The sequence below is a fragment of the Bactrocera dorsalis genome, chromosome 6, assembly GCF_023373825.1.
Source record: "Bactrocera dorsalis isolate Fly_Bdor chromosome 6, ASM2337382v1, whole genome shotgun sequence".
Lineage (NCBI taxonomy): Eukaryota > Metazoa > Arthropoda > Insecta > Diptera > Tephritidae > Bactrocera > Bactrocera dorsalis.
This window is the reverse complement of record NC_064308.1, coordinates 31,947,174-31,964,024: the sequence shown is the minus strand read 5'-3', so window position 1 is coordinate 31,964,024 and position 16,851 is coordinate 31,947,174. Positions and strand designations below refer to the sequence as shown.

General features: G+C 35.2%; 1 protein-coding gene across 1 annotated transcript in view; it reads left to right on the top strand.

Moving 5' to 3' along the window:
- LOC105234143 (probable serine/threonine-protein kinase DDB_G0276461) overlaps positions 1 to 16,405 on the top strand; it is a 412,380-nt gene extending 395,975 nt beyond the window's left edge. Inside the window, exons 8-10 of the mRNA XM_049460456.1 lie at positions 15,455 to 15,654; positions 15,711 to 15,837; positions 15,934 to 16,405. Coding sequence (XP_049316413.1) covers positions 15,455 to 15,654; positions 15,711 to 15,837; positions 15,934 to 16,014 — 408 coding nt within the window. The 3' untranslated portion in view covers positions 16,015 to 16,405. The remainder of the gene's footprint in view (positions 1 to 15,454; positions 15,655 to 15,710; positions 15,838 to 15,933) is intronic.
- The last annotated feature ends 446 nt before the right edge of the window (positions 16,406 to 16,851 follow it).

The following is a 16,851-nucleotide window of genomic DNA, read 5'->3' as shown; positions in this document are numbered from 1 at the left end:
CTCTAGAACACGAACTAGGAACCTTATCCCAAAAACACTTCAGCGTGGAGCAATTCTACGCAAGAGTCAATCACCAACTATCCCTGATAATAAACAAAATAAAGAGTCATGATTATTCAAGAGAAACAAATAATGTTCTACTGGAAACCTATAGGAATCGAGCCCTTGATATATTTATCAGAGGCCTAAACGGCGAATTGTCTAGAATGCTAGTCATTCAACGCCCCAGCAACCTACCTGAAGCATACGCTTCCTGCCTTGAAATTCAAAACGTTAACTTAAGAAACTATTCAATATATAAAAAAAATGGAAGTAGCTCTAATCAAATACAAAACCATCAAATGAATCCAAAACCAATATTTGTGCCAAGGGTATTAAACCCTGCCGAAAAAAATTTAATCTATAATAAAAACATGCAAAATCAAGCACCGCCACCAACCAGACCAACCAATCCTAAACCACCAATCCCTAAGGAGGTGGATCCTTCAATACACTCACGAAGAATAAACTACAGTACTTGTCCAATAAATTACGAACGACAGCAAAAAAAAGAAAATATATATATATATATATGGCGACAAAATATTGAATATATATATTGAACCTTATTCACTTAACAGAGGCAGACCTAGCCGAAATTAGCAGATTGCCTGATAGTGTAAAGAACCTACCGACATTCGAAGGAGACCCGATCCAATTTATCTCCTGGATCCACAATGTAGAATCTATTTTACAGGACTACGAAGTAGTCAGAACAAAGCCACTATATAGAGCCATCCTACGACATATTAGGCAGAAAATTAAAGGCCCTGCAGATACGGCCTTAATCTCTTACAACATATTCAACGATGATTGGGGAACAATCAAAAATTGTTTGTCACTACACTATGCAGACAAACGCGACCTTAGGACTCTAGAACACGAACTAGGAACCTTATCCCAAAAACACTTCAGCGTGGAGCAATTCTACGCAAGAGTCAATCACCAACTATCCCTGATAATAAACAAAATAAAGAGTCATGATTATTCAAGAGAAACAAATAATGTTCTACTGGAAACCTATAGGAATCGAGCCCTTGATATATTTATCAGAGGCCTAAACGCGAATTGTCTAGAATGCTAGTCATTCAACGCCCCAGCAACCTACCTGAAGCATACGCTTCCTGCCTTGAAATTCAAAACGTTAACTTAAGAAACTATTCAATATATAAAAAAAATGGAAGTAGCTCTAATCAAATACAAAACCATCAAATGAATCCAAAACCAGTATTTGTGCCAAGGGTATTAAACCCTGCCGAAAAAAATTTAATCTATAATAAAAACATGCAAAATCAAGCACCGCCACCAACCAGACCAACCAATCCTAAACCACCAATCCCTATGGAGGTGGATCCTTCAATACACTCACGAAGAATAAACTATGTATATGAATCGACCGAACAATACGCCTATAGTAAGGCCATCCAATTATTCTTCAAACATCCCTAGGAAATCCCAAAAACTATTTAATGTCCAAACAGAGGACGAGGAAATAAATTTTATGACAGACGCCTGTCTACCCTACCCTATTTAGAACTAACTTTAAAGAACGGGGATATCGCGAAGTTCCTTGTAGATACGGGAGCTAATAAAAACTTTGTTTCCGAAAAACTTTCAAAAAATTCAATGAAACTTGAGTGTCCTTTTAAGGTTCACTCAGCCACAGGTCAAGTAAATATAACCCATAAACTACGTGGACCATTTTTTAAAAGTATAGGTATTACAAGTAATTTTGATTTCTTTACATTACCCAATTTAAAATCCTTTGATGGCATCATTGGCGATGATACCCTCAAAGAATTGGGAGCAATCATAAATAGGAAAAATGACACAATAACCCTCAAGGATGTGGTACTGCCACTAAAACAAAATATCTCTAAACTTATAAATAATATTCAAGAAAACCCCTATGAACATGAAGTTAAGGAAATGATAAATACATATTCGGAACTTTTCGGACCAGTCTCCGACAGTGGGACAATCGACACAACTGTATTAGCAGAAATTAAAACAACAAGTGAAGAACCGATATATACAAAATCATATCCTTACCCAACCAACCTACGGGGCGAAGTAGAAAAACAAATAAAAGAACTTCTTAACAATGGTGTAATAAGGCCTTCAAAGAGTCCATATAACTCCCCATTGTGGATTGTTCCAAAAAAACCAGGTCCATCAGGAGAAAAAAAGTATAGAGTAGTTGTTGATTTTAAACGACTAAATGCAATAACTATACCTGATTCCTATCCAATACCTGATATAAACAACACGCTCGCTAGCTTAGGCGAATGTAAGTATTTTACTACACTCGACCTTACATCCGGATTCCACCAAATCAGGATGAAGGAAAAGGACATAGAAAAGACAGCTTTTTCTACAGCCAATGGTAAATATGAATTTACTAGGTTGCCATTCGGTCTTAAAAATGCCCCTTCCATTTTTCAGAGAATGATAAATGATGTTCTCAAAACACTTATAGGAAAAGCCTGCTACGTTTATATCGATGACATTATAATAATGGGAAAAACTAAAGAGGAACACTTACGAAATATTGAAGAGGTGTTCATGCTTTTGCACAAATCAAATTTAAAAGTCAATCTGGAAAAATCCAAATTTTTTAGAACAGAAGTAAATTTTCTAGGTCATATCGTTACTGGCGAAGGTATTTTGCCAGATCCTGACAAAATATCCGCCATTAAAAAAATTCCCGCACCTGCTAACCTTAAGGAATTAAAAAGTTTCCTGGGTTTAGCATCGTATTATAGGAGATTTATAAAAGACTTTGTAAAAATTGTTAAGCCACTTACCAATTTAACTAGAGGTGAAAATGCTCAAATAAAAGCAAGTCAATCCAAACGGATACAAATTTCACTAACAGAGGAAGGCTTGAAATCATTTAATGACATAAAATATTTGCTTACATCTTCTGAAATTCTGGTATTCCCAGACTTCAACAAACCCTTTATTCTGACGACAGATGCTTCCAATACTGCAATCGGAGCAGTCCTTTCACAAGGGATAATCGGTCAAGACAGACCCATAACTTACATCTCTAGATCACTCAATAAAACCGAAGAGAATTACTCGACAATAGAGAAAGAAATGCTCGCCATAGTATGGTCCCTCGACAAATTAAGGACTTACCTGTATGGAGCTAAAGAAATAAAAATTCTTACTGATCACCAGCCACTGACGTTTGCACTAAGCAACAGTAATAACAATGCCAAGCTAAAAAGGTGGAAAGCAAGGATAGAAGAATATAATTATAAACTAATTTACAAACCAGGAAAAACAAACGTAGTCGCCGATGCGCTATCACGGCTGCCAATAGAAGTTAATACGCTAACATCCACAGATGAAAATACACAACATAGCGCAGAAGAGGATAGCTCAAAGCTCATTCCTCACTGTGAAGCTCCAATTAACGTATTAAAAATCAAGTTATATTTACAGAAGGAAAGGAGGAAATTACACAGGAAGAACCTCATCCAAGCTTCCATAGACATCTCATTAAATGTGAAGTTTACGATAAAGAAAAGCTAAGTAAAATCTTGAAAAGCGTTCTAAACCCAAACATAATCAATGGAATTAAAATTCAAGAGAAATACATTTCATTACTTCAACAAATATATCAAGAAAATTTCTCACAATTTCGTATCAGGATAACACAGAAAGTAGTTACCGATATCGCAGACGAAGATGTCAAATTTAAAATAATAGAACAAGAACACAAAAGAGCCCATCGCAATGGTAAAGAAAATAAAGACCAGATATTGGAAAAATACTATTTTCCACAAATGACTAAACTTATTAAAAAATATACTAAATCATGTGAAATTTGCGGATGTAATAAGTACGACCGGCATCCACAAAAACCCAAGTTACAGGCAACACCCATACCTTCGTATCCAACAGAAATACTGCATATCGACATTATAGAAATGTCCGGTGAAAAATATATTTCGTGCATTGACAAATTCACTAAATTTGTAAAATTTTTCAGGATAAAAAATAAATCAGTACTGCATATCAGGGATAAATTGATAAAGCTTCTACACTATTTCACTGTACCAAAGACTTTGGTCATGGACAATGAAGGCAGCTTTATAAGCCCAATAACTCTGAACTATTTAGAAGGGTTAGGAATTGAAATCTATTTAGCACCACCTCAGAAAAGCGAAGTCAATGGTGCGATAGAACGTGTGCATTCCACTATTATTGAAATAATCAGATGTCTCCAAGTGGAATATCCTGATTACTCTTTTAAAGAAATTGTCAACATTGCCGTTGACAGATATAATAACACGATACATTCAGTTACGAAAAGGAAACCAGCTGATATTTTCTTTGGAAGAACACAGAGAATCAACTACCAAGATTTAACAAACTTTAAGGAAATAGTTAATTCTGACCTTCGAAATGAAATAGCCAGAAACCAAAAAAATACACTAAATTATCACAACAAAAATAGGTCAAAAATAAGGAATTACGAACCTGGTGAAACTATATTTAAAAAGAACAAACAAATTAAAGGGAAAACGAAACCCATTTTTGAAAAAGAAACTGTCGCTAAAGACAATACCGTCACAATAACTACTAAAGATAACAGAAAGATTCATAAATCACATTTAAAAAACTAACTGACATTTACTCTTTAGACTCTTCCCTTACTGGACAACTGCAACAGTGGACACCTACGAATATGACAGCCCACTCGTGACGATCAAACAAGGACTAGGAAAGATTACAAAAGGGATGTATAAAATTATCCACACTATCGACTTGGACGACTACGAAAAAATTACCAACGACGTTAGACTTACTATATACCAAGAAATTAGTAAAACAAATATTTTATTTCCACAACTAAAACATCAACTTTCCGAGATAGACAGCTTATTAAGCCAACTGCAAACAAAAAATTCAACCATTCAAAAGAGATCAATCAATTGGATAGGATCTGCTTGGAAATGGTTAGCAGGAAATCCCGATGCCACTGACTGGGACCAAATACTTTCCACAACACATAAACTGACTGAAAACAGTAACGTACAGTACACCACAAACCAATACCTTATCAAGACAAATAATAAAATATTAGATAGTCATAACATGATTGTGGATGAAATAAGTAAGAATAATAAGGAATTATTCGCACAAACATTATATAATAGATTAGGTATCGTAAAAGACGAAATTACTAAAATTATAATGGCAACCCAATTAGCAAAACAAGGAATCGTTCATTCTCAAATTCTAAATAAAGAAGATATCGCAAATATTCTCTCTCAAACTGAGACACTACCTTTTAAAAATGAACTGCAAGCACTCAAATATGCAGAACCTTCTATGATTATTAAAGACTCACTTCTTTTATATGTAATTTCACTACCAAAAACCGAAGATACCCTTTACAATAATATTATCATACGATCGACTGTAAAACACCTTAAACGAGTATACTTAGAATTCACCAATCTTTTCATATCCCAAAACGACAAATATGGCATACTTGGAAATTGCATTGAAATAGGTGATACTACTATATGCAAGAGAAACCAACTTAAAAAACTAAACAAATCCCATTGCATTTCACAAATCCTTAGCGGAGAAAAAGCGCTTTGCGATTACCAATATGTAAACCAAGCTATAATTGAATTAATTAGTGAAGGAACAATATTTCTCTCAAATTTTATTGGAAATATTACTTATAATAATACTTCTTTTAAACTAAATGGTACTTTTCTCATAAACTTCTTTAACGAAACTATAACTTTGAATAACGTTAGTTATACAAACTGGCAAACAAGTTCCTACCAAATCTTACCCGCAATACTTCAGAATAACCTAACGGAAAATGAAATTAAATTGGACTTAAACTACTTACATAAACTACATTTAAATAATGTAAATGAACTAGAACGGATAACATCAAAAAACATTATTTCAATTAGCTCAAGCTTCTTAGCAATTCTTGTTGCAGTAACACTATCATTAGTTTTATAACTATATCATACTCAAACCAAAAAACAGAAATTCATATCTTATCCCACCAATAATAGATTACCCACAGCTTTCAGTAGCCAATAATTCTTAATCAGCGAGACGCTGATGCTTAAGAAGGGGGGAGTTATCACAGCTAGCATAGCAGTTATCACAGGTAGCATAGCTAACGAAATATACAACAACAAAGTTGTCGTAGCTAGCAAAATACGAGTATACTGACGAGAATGTTGCTCAATAAAGTTAAATTCCAAAAATTACAACAACAGCACATTTCGTCGGCACTAAACCAGAGCGGAAGTCGTGCCACCGCAATGTAAGCCGTTTCTTGAACAACCTGAGGTTTACTGTTTCGCTATATTATTGCTTACGTTAGCATTATAAAGTATATAGAATTAAGTACTAGTAAGTAAGAATTCGTACATATGTAAGTTTATAGTAATAAGCAAAAATTTTGTATAAAAAGAAATGTATTGAATAAAATAATTTGGAGTTCAACTTGACAATTCAAATGAGCGTGTCTTTATTATTTGGTGGCAACTATTAACTTGGATGAGATTACGCTGTGTCTTAGTCCGAGACAAACGACTTACGACACTAATTTCCTTTTTTTTAATTTGCAAACAAAGCTAAAAGTACTAAAATTTCTTATAAATGATATAGTTGAAATAATCAGAATTAATATTGTATTTACTACTTACCTATAAAACCCCAAAATTATTGCAAATAAGTTGTTGAATGTTAATGTAGAAAAAAATATTAATATACATATATGCGAACATACAAAAGGTGCAACTTTAAATAGTACGTGACAAACATACTTTTAAGGAGGCCTAAAAAGAAGAACATTTACATTTCAAACATTATAAATTGCGATGGACAATAATACATGATAATGACAATAGATGCTGAAATTGAGAATTCAGTCATAAATGAATATGGCATTGAAGTATAAAAATATACATTGTTATTCAGAAACACACTCACATCATAATCAGGCGAGCAAATAACTGTAAAACAAAGAAAAGCAAAATAAATCGAAAGTCTCTAAAAATCTCTCAATAAAAACTTTTATATTGTGCCGTTTTTGTATATGCAGATAATGTTAAACATAGCTTGGAAAACAGCATTAAGGTAAGTCAAAAAACCATTTTTTGAAATCATATTCCTCAATTCTCATTGCACCATTCCCTCTTTTCCAGAAGGTTAAGAACCTTCTCTTTGGAGCGCTTCAAATTACAGTTTTACATTATGCACATATACTCAAAAAACGTGTTCAGATTGCAGCAATTCCTTAAAGAATAAGTTTACAAGAAAAAACGTTAACTTCAACTGCATCGAATTCCCTTCAAAGGTGCATTCTTTATTGCGTAAAAGGGTATAAAAAATATTTATTCAATTTTGATCGGTTAGTTTGTATGTCAGTTATATGCTATAATAGTCCGAACTGAACAATTTCTTTTCTTGTCACGCTGATTGTTTACAAACGAACTCAATATACCTTGTTCAGGGTGTAAAAAGCGCAAAAAAATAATGCTGTCTAAAAAAATTACGCAACCGTTACACCATATCCATACTTATTTGATTACATCAAGCATCAAGAAAGAAATCAGAAATAAATTTAGCTTATTTTGCGTCTCTAATATTTGGACACTATTTCGTAAGTAGGTAGGACTCCGATCTAATTGTTTAAGATTAGTTTATGAAATTAAGTGGACACCTTTCAATTAACAACTATAGTAAATCTCGCAACAGAGTTGTGCGAAGGGCTTGAAACCCGCGATGATGACCAATGATATCTTCTATAAGCGCTTGGTAATTAACTATAAGAGTTGCCTCCGCCACGAAGTCAAAATCGTGCTTGGCGAGTTCAACGCCAGGTTACCCACCCAGAAGGTATCTTTGGCACAATAGTCAGTAAATTCAGCATCCACGATGGAACATCCCCAAATTTGTTGAGGCTGATCGACTTCTCCGGTGCCCGAAATATGTTAATCTTTAGTACTCGACTTCAACATATTAAGATTCATCAAGGCTGTGCTGTTTCCGGATCGAAAGAAACCAACCAGTTCGATTGTGTTGTGATACACAGAATACACGTCTTCAGTGCTTTAGGCGGGCATATCCTCCGAGATTTAAGCATTGACTCGGACCACTATCTTGTTGAAGCAAAAATACGCACCCGCCTCTTTAAGCAAAAAACACATGTCAAAAAATACAAGGAAGGTTCGACGTCAGGAAGCTGCAATCACAACAGGCAGCCTAACGACTTTCTGCTCGACTTGCACTTATCGGCAAATCGGTATTATGGAACTGTGGGACGGCATTTCAAGCACCTTACGTTCAGTTGCAAACGAATCAATTGGCTCAAGCAAAAGAACAGCTCGTACGATGTAGAGTGTCGTGTTGCAGTGGATAGAAAACAAACAGTTACAATCAACCAATACACGTGAGGGATGGGATATATATCGAGATTTGAAGAGGGAAGCGAGGCGTAATTTCAGACAAACGTCGAGATAAGCCGAAATGCGTGAGTACGAAGAATTTGACTATTTGGGCGACAAGGGTATTGCCCGAAAATTCTACGAAAAGATGCGGCGACTAATAAAAAGTTTCAAGACCGGAGCATGCTCTTATAGAAACCCCAAAAGTGATCTAGTGACTGATATCCAGAGCATACTGAAATTATTGTGGGAATACTTCTCCATTATGCGGAATGGCAGTGAAAGCATGGCAACATGGAAGATGGTGAACCCGATTCCCCAAGGGTCACGGTAGAGCAGACGTTCCATTGCCTGACCATGAAGAAGTCCAAATAGCAATTACTCGTCTGAAGAACAAAAAAGAACTGATAAGGAGCGTATCAAAAGCCGGAGTGCGGACCCTCAATCCGCTAAACCTAACCTACTCCCAACCTGCCTAAATATTACTACGTGGGAGTGATAAGATATTTAGGTCTCCTCTATGGCATGGACTGATGGACACTTAATCTGTTCTATAAGTCTCAGTTTTGTCATGATTGGGGCTGCCGATTCGATGACAGCTTTCAAGTTCTCAGTGAACCGGCACATGAGTGTCGTGAAAACTTCGTATTGGAATCTGTACAGTAGCTTCCAAAGCACCCATGTTCACTTGGTAATTGGGTTAGGTGGAAATCCAAGTTGACATGTCGTCTGTCGATCCACAAATGGATGATCGATATAAATATGTTGGTCTTTTGAGTGAGGTTTGCCACCGCTACTGCCATATTGATAAGCTTTAGACTCTCTCTTCTCTTTTGGCTCCTATAGACGTCACTGATAACTTGTATACTTGCCCGTATTCGAATGGGAAAGCACTGATAACTCTGAGTTCCGACAGCCTGTGCACTATGTCTATGCATATGCTTTAATGCCTACCGCCTGGATCCATATTTGAGCCACATATAACACAACTTATCTCATTACCTTTGTGAGTAAAAATTGCCGGCAGGAACACGCCTGATAAGGCGTTTGGGGTTTGATGTGCTTTACCTGGAGAGAGTACACTACTCTAAATTCCTTAAATTTGTGCCTTGATAATATTATTACTCCCAGATACTTTAGTTGTGGCTGTGATTGAGTCTCACATTCCCCTATGGTGAGAGGGGAATGTGAGAGGGGAAAACGACTCTCCTAAGTCACAACCTCTCAAACAGCCACAGCAAATTGACAAATTCCAATATACTGCTATTGAGAGTGCTATTGAGTGTCTTTAACCTGCACTCTCACTTTTTCCATTACTGTTCTCAGAAGCCATACTTCAATGAGAAAATAGGACCTCTTGACAATAAGTATGTCAAAAAGCCAAAATCAAAAGGAATACGAAAAAGAGAAACAAAAGGAGAACAACTGATTGATCAAAACAAGGCGGTAATGCAGAAATTAAGCTCGCGCTTGTTTGGATTGCTGTTTCAGGTGAAAAATAATAAGTTTTCAACAAAAATGTAACAAAAAAATGTAAAAGAGCAAATGGATTTTTAATAAAAAATTCAAATTGTACTAATATTACCTTGTAGATTTAATATCAGTTTGGATTTTTATAGTTTCAAAAAAGTCTCAGGAAAGGGATGAAATATGAGATAGGTATGAAAAAAATGATTTAACAAAAACAGCAAAAAAACACAATCACTTCACCTGAATTCGCACACTGTTTCGCCTGACAGGCAGGCAGCATATATCAGCTTGTTTGCAGAATATGGTGGAAAGCGATAAGAATTTAAGTGTTCTTTGTCCTATCCACAAAACGGGAGACCCCACAATCTGCGCCTACCTAATTCGAGCTGAATAGAGACGGTACAATATTCTACAAGGGGGATATATTATATCGATATCATTGGCCAAAACAGCAGTCCTACTTTCTACATAATGAATAATTAGGCGAAGCAAATGGGTCTGCTATCAAACAAATACTCATCGCATTCGCGACGCGGCTCACACGTCACTGTCGACGTCATGACTTCGAAATCGTGGATAATGTCGTTTATCTTGGAACTATCATTAACACCAATAACAATGACACCCTGAAAGTGAAATGCAGGTAAACTCTTTCTAACGGGTGTTACTTCGGAGGCTTCTAATTCTTCTCAATTCTTCTGCTTCTTATAGTTCACTTTCTACGAACAAAGACCACATTCGATGACGATGACAATATCAGATGAATCGGCGTTATGAGTTTTCAAAAGAAAGATTCTGCGGAAAATGCATAGTTCTTTGTGCATTGTGCGGCGAGTATCGCGTTTTATGGAACGATCAGTTGTATGAGTTATATGACGACATTGACATAGTTTAGCAAATTAAGAGACAACGGTTATGCTGGCTAGGTCATGTCGTCCGAATGGATGAAAACGCACCAGCTCTGAAAGTATTTGAAGCAGGACCCGCCGGGAGTAGCAGAGTAAGAGAAAGACCTCCACTTAGCTGGAGAGATAAGGTGAGGAAGGACCCTGGCTGCTCTTGGAATCTCCATTTGGCACCAAACAGTGAATAAGAAGAACCCGTAGTGAAATATCGCTCATCACTAATATCGACGCAATGCATTAAAGCGCATTTCGTTTTAGTGACTTTTTGGCAGATTATTTTGTAAGCCAAAGAGCGGTTTCTTTTCATACATATACGGTAAATGGTTATACATAAAAAATAAAAAGCATACTTTATTAAATTATTTTAAATATTTTTATTTCGTTTCTTTTCGAAAGTATTCAGTGTACTATATATACAAATATATTTGTATAAAAAATTTCAAAAACAATTTCTTATGCTATTGCAGTAAAGTACAAAAGTAAATTCTTAGAACTATGATAAATACAACAACAAAAAATCGGTAACTTCGTTTGCGAAAAAGTTTTTTGCAACATTTCAGATCGATATCTAAAACCTGTGACCGTCAGACAGACGGACATGATTAAATTAAATTGAATACACATACATATGACACCTCTTGCTCCGCTCTTATGACCATTAAATTATTGGTGAGTACAGTCCATGACAAAAAGATAGCACATTTGATTTTTTTTTTCTTTTTTTAATTTTAATGAAACATAAATACTTTTTTTTACTATATATCTTATTTTTACAATAAAAGGTAGCAACAAAAAAGAAACAAACGTTAAAAAACTCTTATTTGTATTCAGCATAAAACAAAACTACGTCTTGTAGTACGACAAAATGATAGCACATTTATAAATATAAACACAAAATTAAATAAGTAGGCAAAATTTTTAGATATTAAGCTGTGTTTAATAGTGTGTGGATCCTCCTTGGTTTTTTAAAACTTCAGTGAGACGATTGTGAATTGACTTAAATAATTTTTAATGCATTTTTTCGGAATCGAATCCCATTTTGACACAATAGAATTTTTCAGTTCCTCAACGCTAGTGTATTGTTTATTTTCTGTATAAACGTGCCTTGCCAGATATCCCCAACAATTTTCAATAATATTAAGGTCAGGTGAACGTGCAGGCCACTCTAAAATTTTGACATTTTTCTCCTCAAAGAAAGACTTGACTACTCTTGCAGTATGCACAGCCGCATTATCATCGGAATATCTGTTAATTGTTGTCCCCGATTCACTACTTCATTACCAATCAAAGCGAGATAATTTTGCCTGTTCATTTTTGACGGAACAAATTTTATTTCAGTTTTTCCACGATAGCCTATTCCAGCCCAAATCATAACACTTCCTCCTCCATGCTGGCGGCGAACATTTGTTTTCACACCGCAACACGATGCAACACGCAAAATTGATCTTTTTAGCCGAGGTGTTACCGCTTTTGGCCGCCCGCTACTACGCGCTTTTCCGTAATTGTCAGGATCTTTTAATAAATTCATAACCGCTTTGCGACTTCTATTTAAAAATTTCGCGATTTCTGCTATTTTTTTATCCTCTGCTCGAAGATTAAGAGCAATTTTTACCTCTGTGTCATTGAGCAGTTTTCCTCGACCCATTTTTGTAGAAATTTTGATTATTAATTGTTGTTTTTCAAAATAAATATCGCGATTCTATTTTGAAAATTATACGATAATTTTTCCAAACACTAGCTGATGCTTTATTGGCGGTTAAACAGCAACTAAACATAATTATGCCAATTTGTGCTATCATTTTGACGCGTCATAAACAGTTATTTTCTTTGGTAGTTGTTGCATTGTTTAAAGTAATGTACCGTTATGTGCACAAAACCAAGCGGACTGTTGTGACTACAGTTATTACAGATACTACAGTGAAAAACAAATTCTTTGCACATGTTTTGAAGAGAAAATTTTGCAAAAGTTTAATTGTGCTATCTTTTTGTTGCGGACCGTATCTGCGGGGTTGTCATCTGCTTAGTTTGGTTCATATCAGAGAGCTGCAACGATCACAATTTTTTCAATCATACCTGATCATTGACTCGGACTTTTTGTGACGGATTTTTTGTGACGAAATGATCGTAATACTATGTACGGACCGACATTGAAAACATTTTGAAAACACATCTGTATGTTGTGGAATGTAAGTCGTTCGGACCGACAATGTGTGTTTTCGATGAGTTTTCACTGACAACTATCAATAAGGGGATTCTCTTGCTCTTGCAAGATGACACAAAATGCAAAAATCCTATACCGAAATATGCAAGGCCAAGGGAGCATCCATTACAAAATCTATTGATGCTCGTATATGACGGCACGAAAATAAACATGGGTTTTGGTCTGACATATTTTGCAGCCATTGCAAATAAATTTTTGCGTATGTTTGTTTTGCCGTTGAACCAAGAAGAAAATTCTATAATTGGTGCACGGTGCAAGCGTTTTGCAAGAACAAGAGAATCCCCTTAACAGTGAGCAGCTGTATTTGTATATGGAATGTAAACAAATATTAAGTGACAATTTAGGGCCGGCAAAATATGTCTTCCAAAAATTCTATTAAACTAGAATAGGCACCGATTATAATGAGTGGAATGTAAGTTTTCAAGTAGTTTTCAGCGAAAACTGTGTTTTCGTTTGACAGATTTTACATGGACAAAAACACAAGTTTTCGTGGGAAAAACTGGTTTTCAATGTCGGTCCGAACATAGTATAAGCGAGCGTGCTCAAAGCGAATATTCAGTTCCAATCACTGTTGCTTGTTTCGTAATAATTTTGTTCGTTCGAACGTCTTGTGTGAGCAGCAAAGGATGTTCAAGAATGTTGCTGGCATTCAGCTCGATCATAATCATACTGTTTGGTCATACCGGGTGGTTCGATGGGAAATATTCATTTTAAATTTATTATTTTAATTGGTATATAAAATGTATGCCACAATTATTATATAGTAGTCCAAAAATATGAATTCTTATTTTTCCCAGAAGTAGATTTGTAAAAAAAGGATCTTTATCCTTTTTGTATTTTCAACATAAATGATTTAAGGAGCTCAAAACGTGCGCTACATCAGCTACCCACCCGACGGCATTTCGCAAATGATAAAATAAATTTTTCAAGAGCTCAAAGCATGCGCTACATCAGCTCGAACCTATCTACCCTACGCCTTTGCGTAAATGATTATATTGTGATACTCGTAGCAAATGCTCACATACAGCACTTACTAAAAAGTTGAGTTGCAGTTTAATCTCAATAATTGGTGGCGTAAATAATAATAATGATAAATATAAGAACTAAATAGGATAATTATGGAGAGCGAATCGGCGAAGAGTGTTGCTGACAACATAGCAAACGGAATGTACACATTATCTGGCCAGCGCAAGGGAAGAAGCTTTATATGGAATATACTCACTGAAATAGTAAAACCGGACAACAGTACATTAAAAGAAATTTGGTTTTCTGCCGCACATGTTGCAATGTGTTAAAGTACAGCGCAAGTCAAACGTCAAATTTAAATGGGCACAGCTGCTGCAAAAACTTAAAGCAATCCCAAAGTTTAAAAACTGTCACACCGCTGGACAAAACTGAGACCATTAAAAATGCGCAAATTGGATTACAGAAGACTGTCGGCCATTTTCAGCTGTGCGCGGTTCTGGGTTTGTCAAGCAAGTAAAGTTTTTTATTAAGATCGGTGCAACTTATGGCGAGCACGTCGACGTGGAAGACATGCTACCGGATCCAACAACCATTTCACGTAAAGTCTCCAAATGCGCCAATGAAAAGAATGAAGAATTAAAGCTTAAATCAATAAGATTGTGGGCAGTGGTGTCGTATCAGCAACAATCGATATGTGGTCGGACAACTTTGTAAAGCGCAACCTTTTAGAAGTAAAATTCCACTACCAAAAGGATTTCAAATTCTTTGACCTATTTTTGGGAATGAAATCAATAGATTTTGAAAGGACAACAGGCGACCACATCTTAGAAAACTAAAAAGTTAATTCAATGAATTTGATTTTTCGAATATTGAAACAATTACGTTTGTAACGGATGGAGGAACAAATATCTTAAAAGCCTTACAAAACAATTATAGCCCTGACAGACGACAGCTCTAATATGCATTAGCGGGCTTAATTTACATTTATTTGCGCATTTGACCCATCTCAATACAAGTTTGTAATGCACAAAAATTCCGTGCATTTACCAAATTTTAGTAGGCAACATTGGTTAAAAATGACAAAATTTTGCTATTGTGAATGGTGATTGACAGAAGGAAGAAGATTAAAAAAAGCAAAAGATTCAAAGAAAGCGTTTTTTTACATACATATATTAAAGATTCAAAGAAAGCGTTAGTTTTTTTTTATATTACAGATTCAAAGAAAGCGTTAGTTATTTTTATATTACAGATTCGAAGAAAGCGTTAGTTATTTTTATATTACAGATTCAAAGAAAGCGTTAGTTATTTTTATATTTATTATTGATATTAATACAATATTATTAAAACTTTAAAGGTAAGTTGTTTTGTTCCAGTATATTTATGAAAACTAATTTTAATATTTTTAGATGGAGGTGAACAAACAGAGAACAATGTGGAGAAATACCGACGAAGTTGTTCTAATAGATTTGAGGCGGGAACGAGCCGGAGATTTGCGACGTGCCAAACGTAATTTGCACATCTATGCCGACATATCGGTGCAAATGGCACATAAATTTACACCAAAAGAAGTGCTTATTAAAATACGCAACCTTACACAAAAATATAGGTATACTTTCTAACCACATAACCTTGTTAACATTATTAACTTTTGTTAAATTGCAGAGAGGAAAGGAAAAAAGTTGGACCCTCGGGGGGCAGCCCATCGCTGTGGAAACATTTTGATGCGGTCCATCAAATTATTGGACTGACAGCAGCCAATACAGCTGAAGTACATGAGTCATTTACTGTGGTAAGCTGAGTTTTACACGTTTATTATTAAAATAATTTGAAACATATATATGAAATAATTTAAAACATATCGAATTCAATATTACTTTCGTTCCAGTCATCTATGGCTATAGGATCGCCAGAACCAATATCGCCAGAGCCAGAACCAATGTCGCCTGAACCGGTATGTACGCCATGACATTGACGAACTCGCCATTAATGTCGCCACCAGGCAGCTCGACATCAGCAGCGGGGGCATCTGCAAATAAAAAGAGAAACTATATGGATGAAATAGTAAAAGTGGCAAAAGAACAAAACGAATTGCTGAAGACAGTGGTGGAGGACGGGAAAATATTTACCGAGAGAGTTGTTACTGCAATCGAAGAACAAAGTAATAATACAAAAGAGTTTATAGGTATTATGAAAAATATTTTAGAAAAAATGTAAATAATGTGAAAATGAAAAAAAATGAATTTGAAATGAATAATATTTTTAGAAAAAATGTGAAAATGATAAAAATGAATTTGAACAGAATATTAATTTTAGAAAAAATGTAAAAATAAAATGGATTCAAACTAAATATAAATTTTGAAAATGTATTGGAATACAAATAGCTACTGCGGTAAGTAAAGTGTTTTGTACCGTTTTGGAAACTCATTGCGATGGCATTCCTAATTGCTGTCGCTGATGAATCATTTTCTCCTAATCTTGTTGTATGATTGGGTTGATGTCTTGATGCATCTTCTGCTGCGTCTTGAATCCAAACTGAACAAACTTCATCGTTCTCAATCTTCAGAAAATTGCCAATAAGAAGCACCGGTACATTGATGCCTTCAATTGGTTGGTTATTTTGTTCAAAAATACCAGCGTGCTCATGGAAATGTTTAAGGGAGCTCCTTTCAAATATATAAGAATCATTGTTTCGTCCTGTGGATCCTATGTTTATGTACGTAAACTTTGATCTGCAAGTAATAAAAAATGTAAACACATGTGTATGAAAATTAATGTAGTCACAAATTTACCTGTGATCGCAACT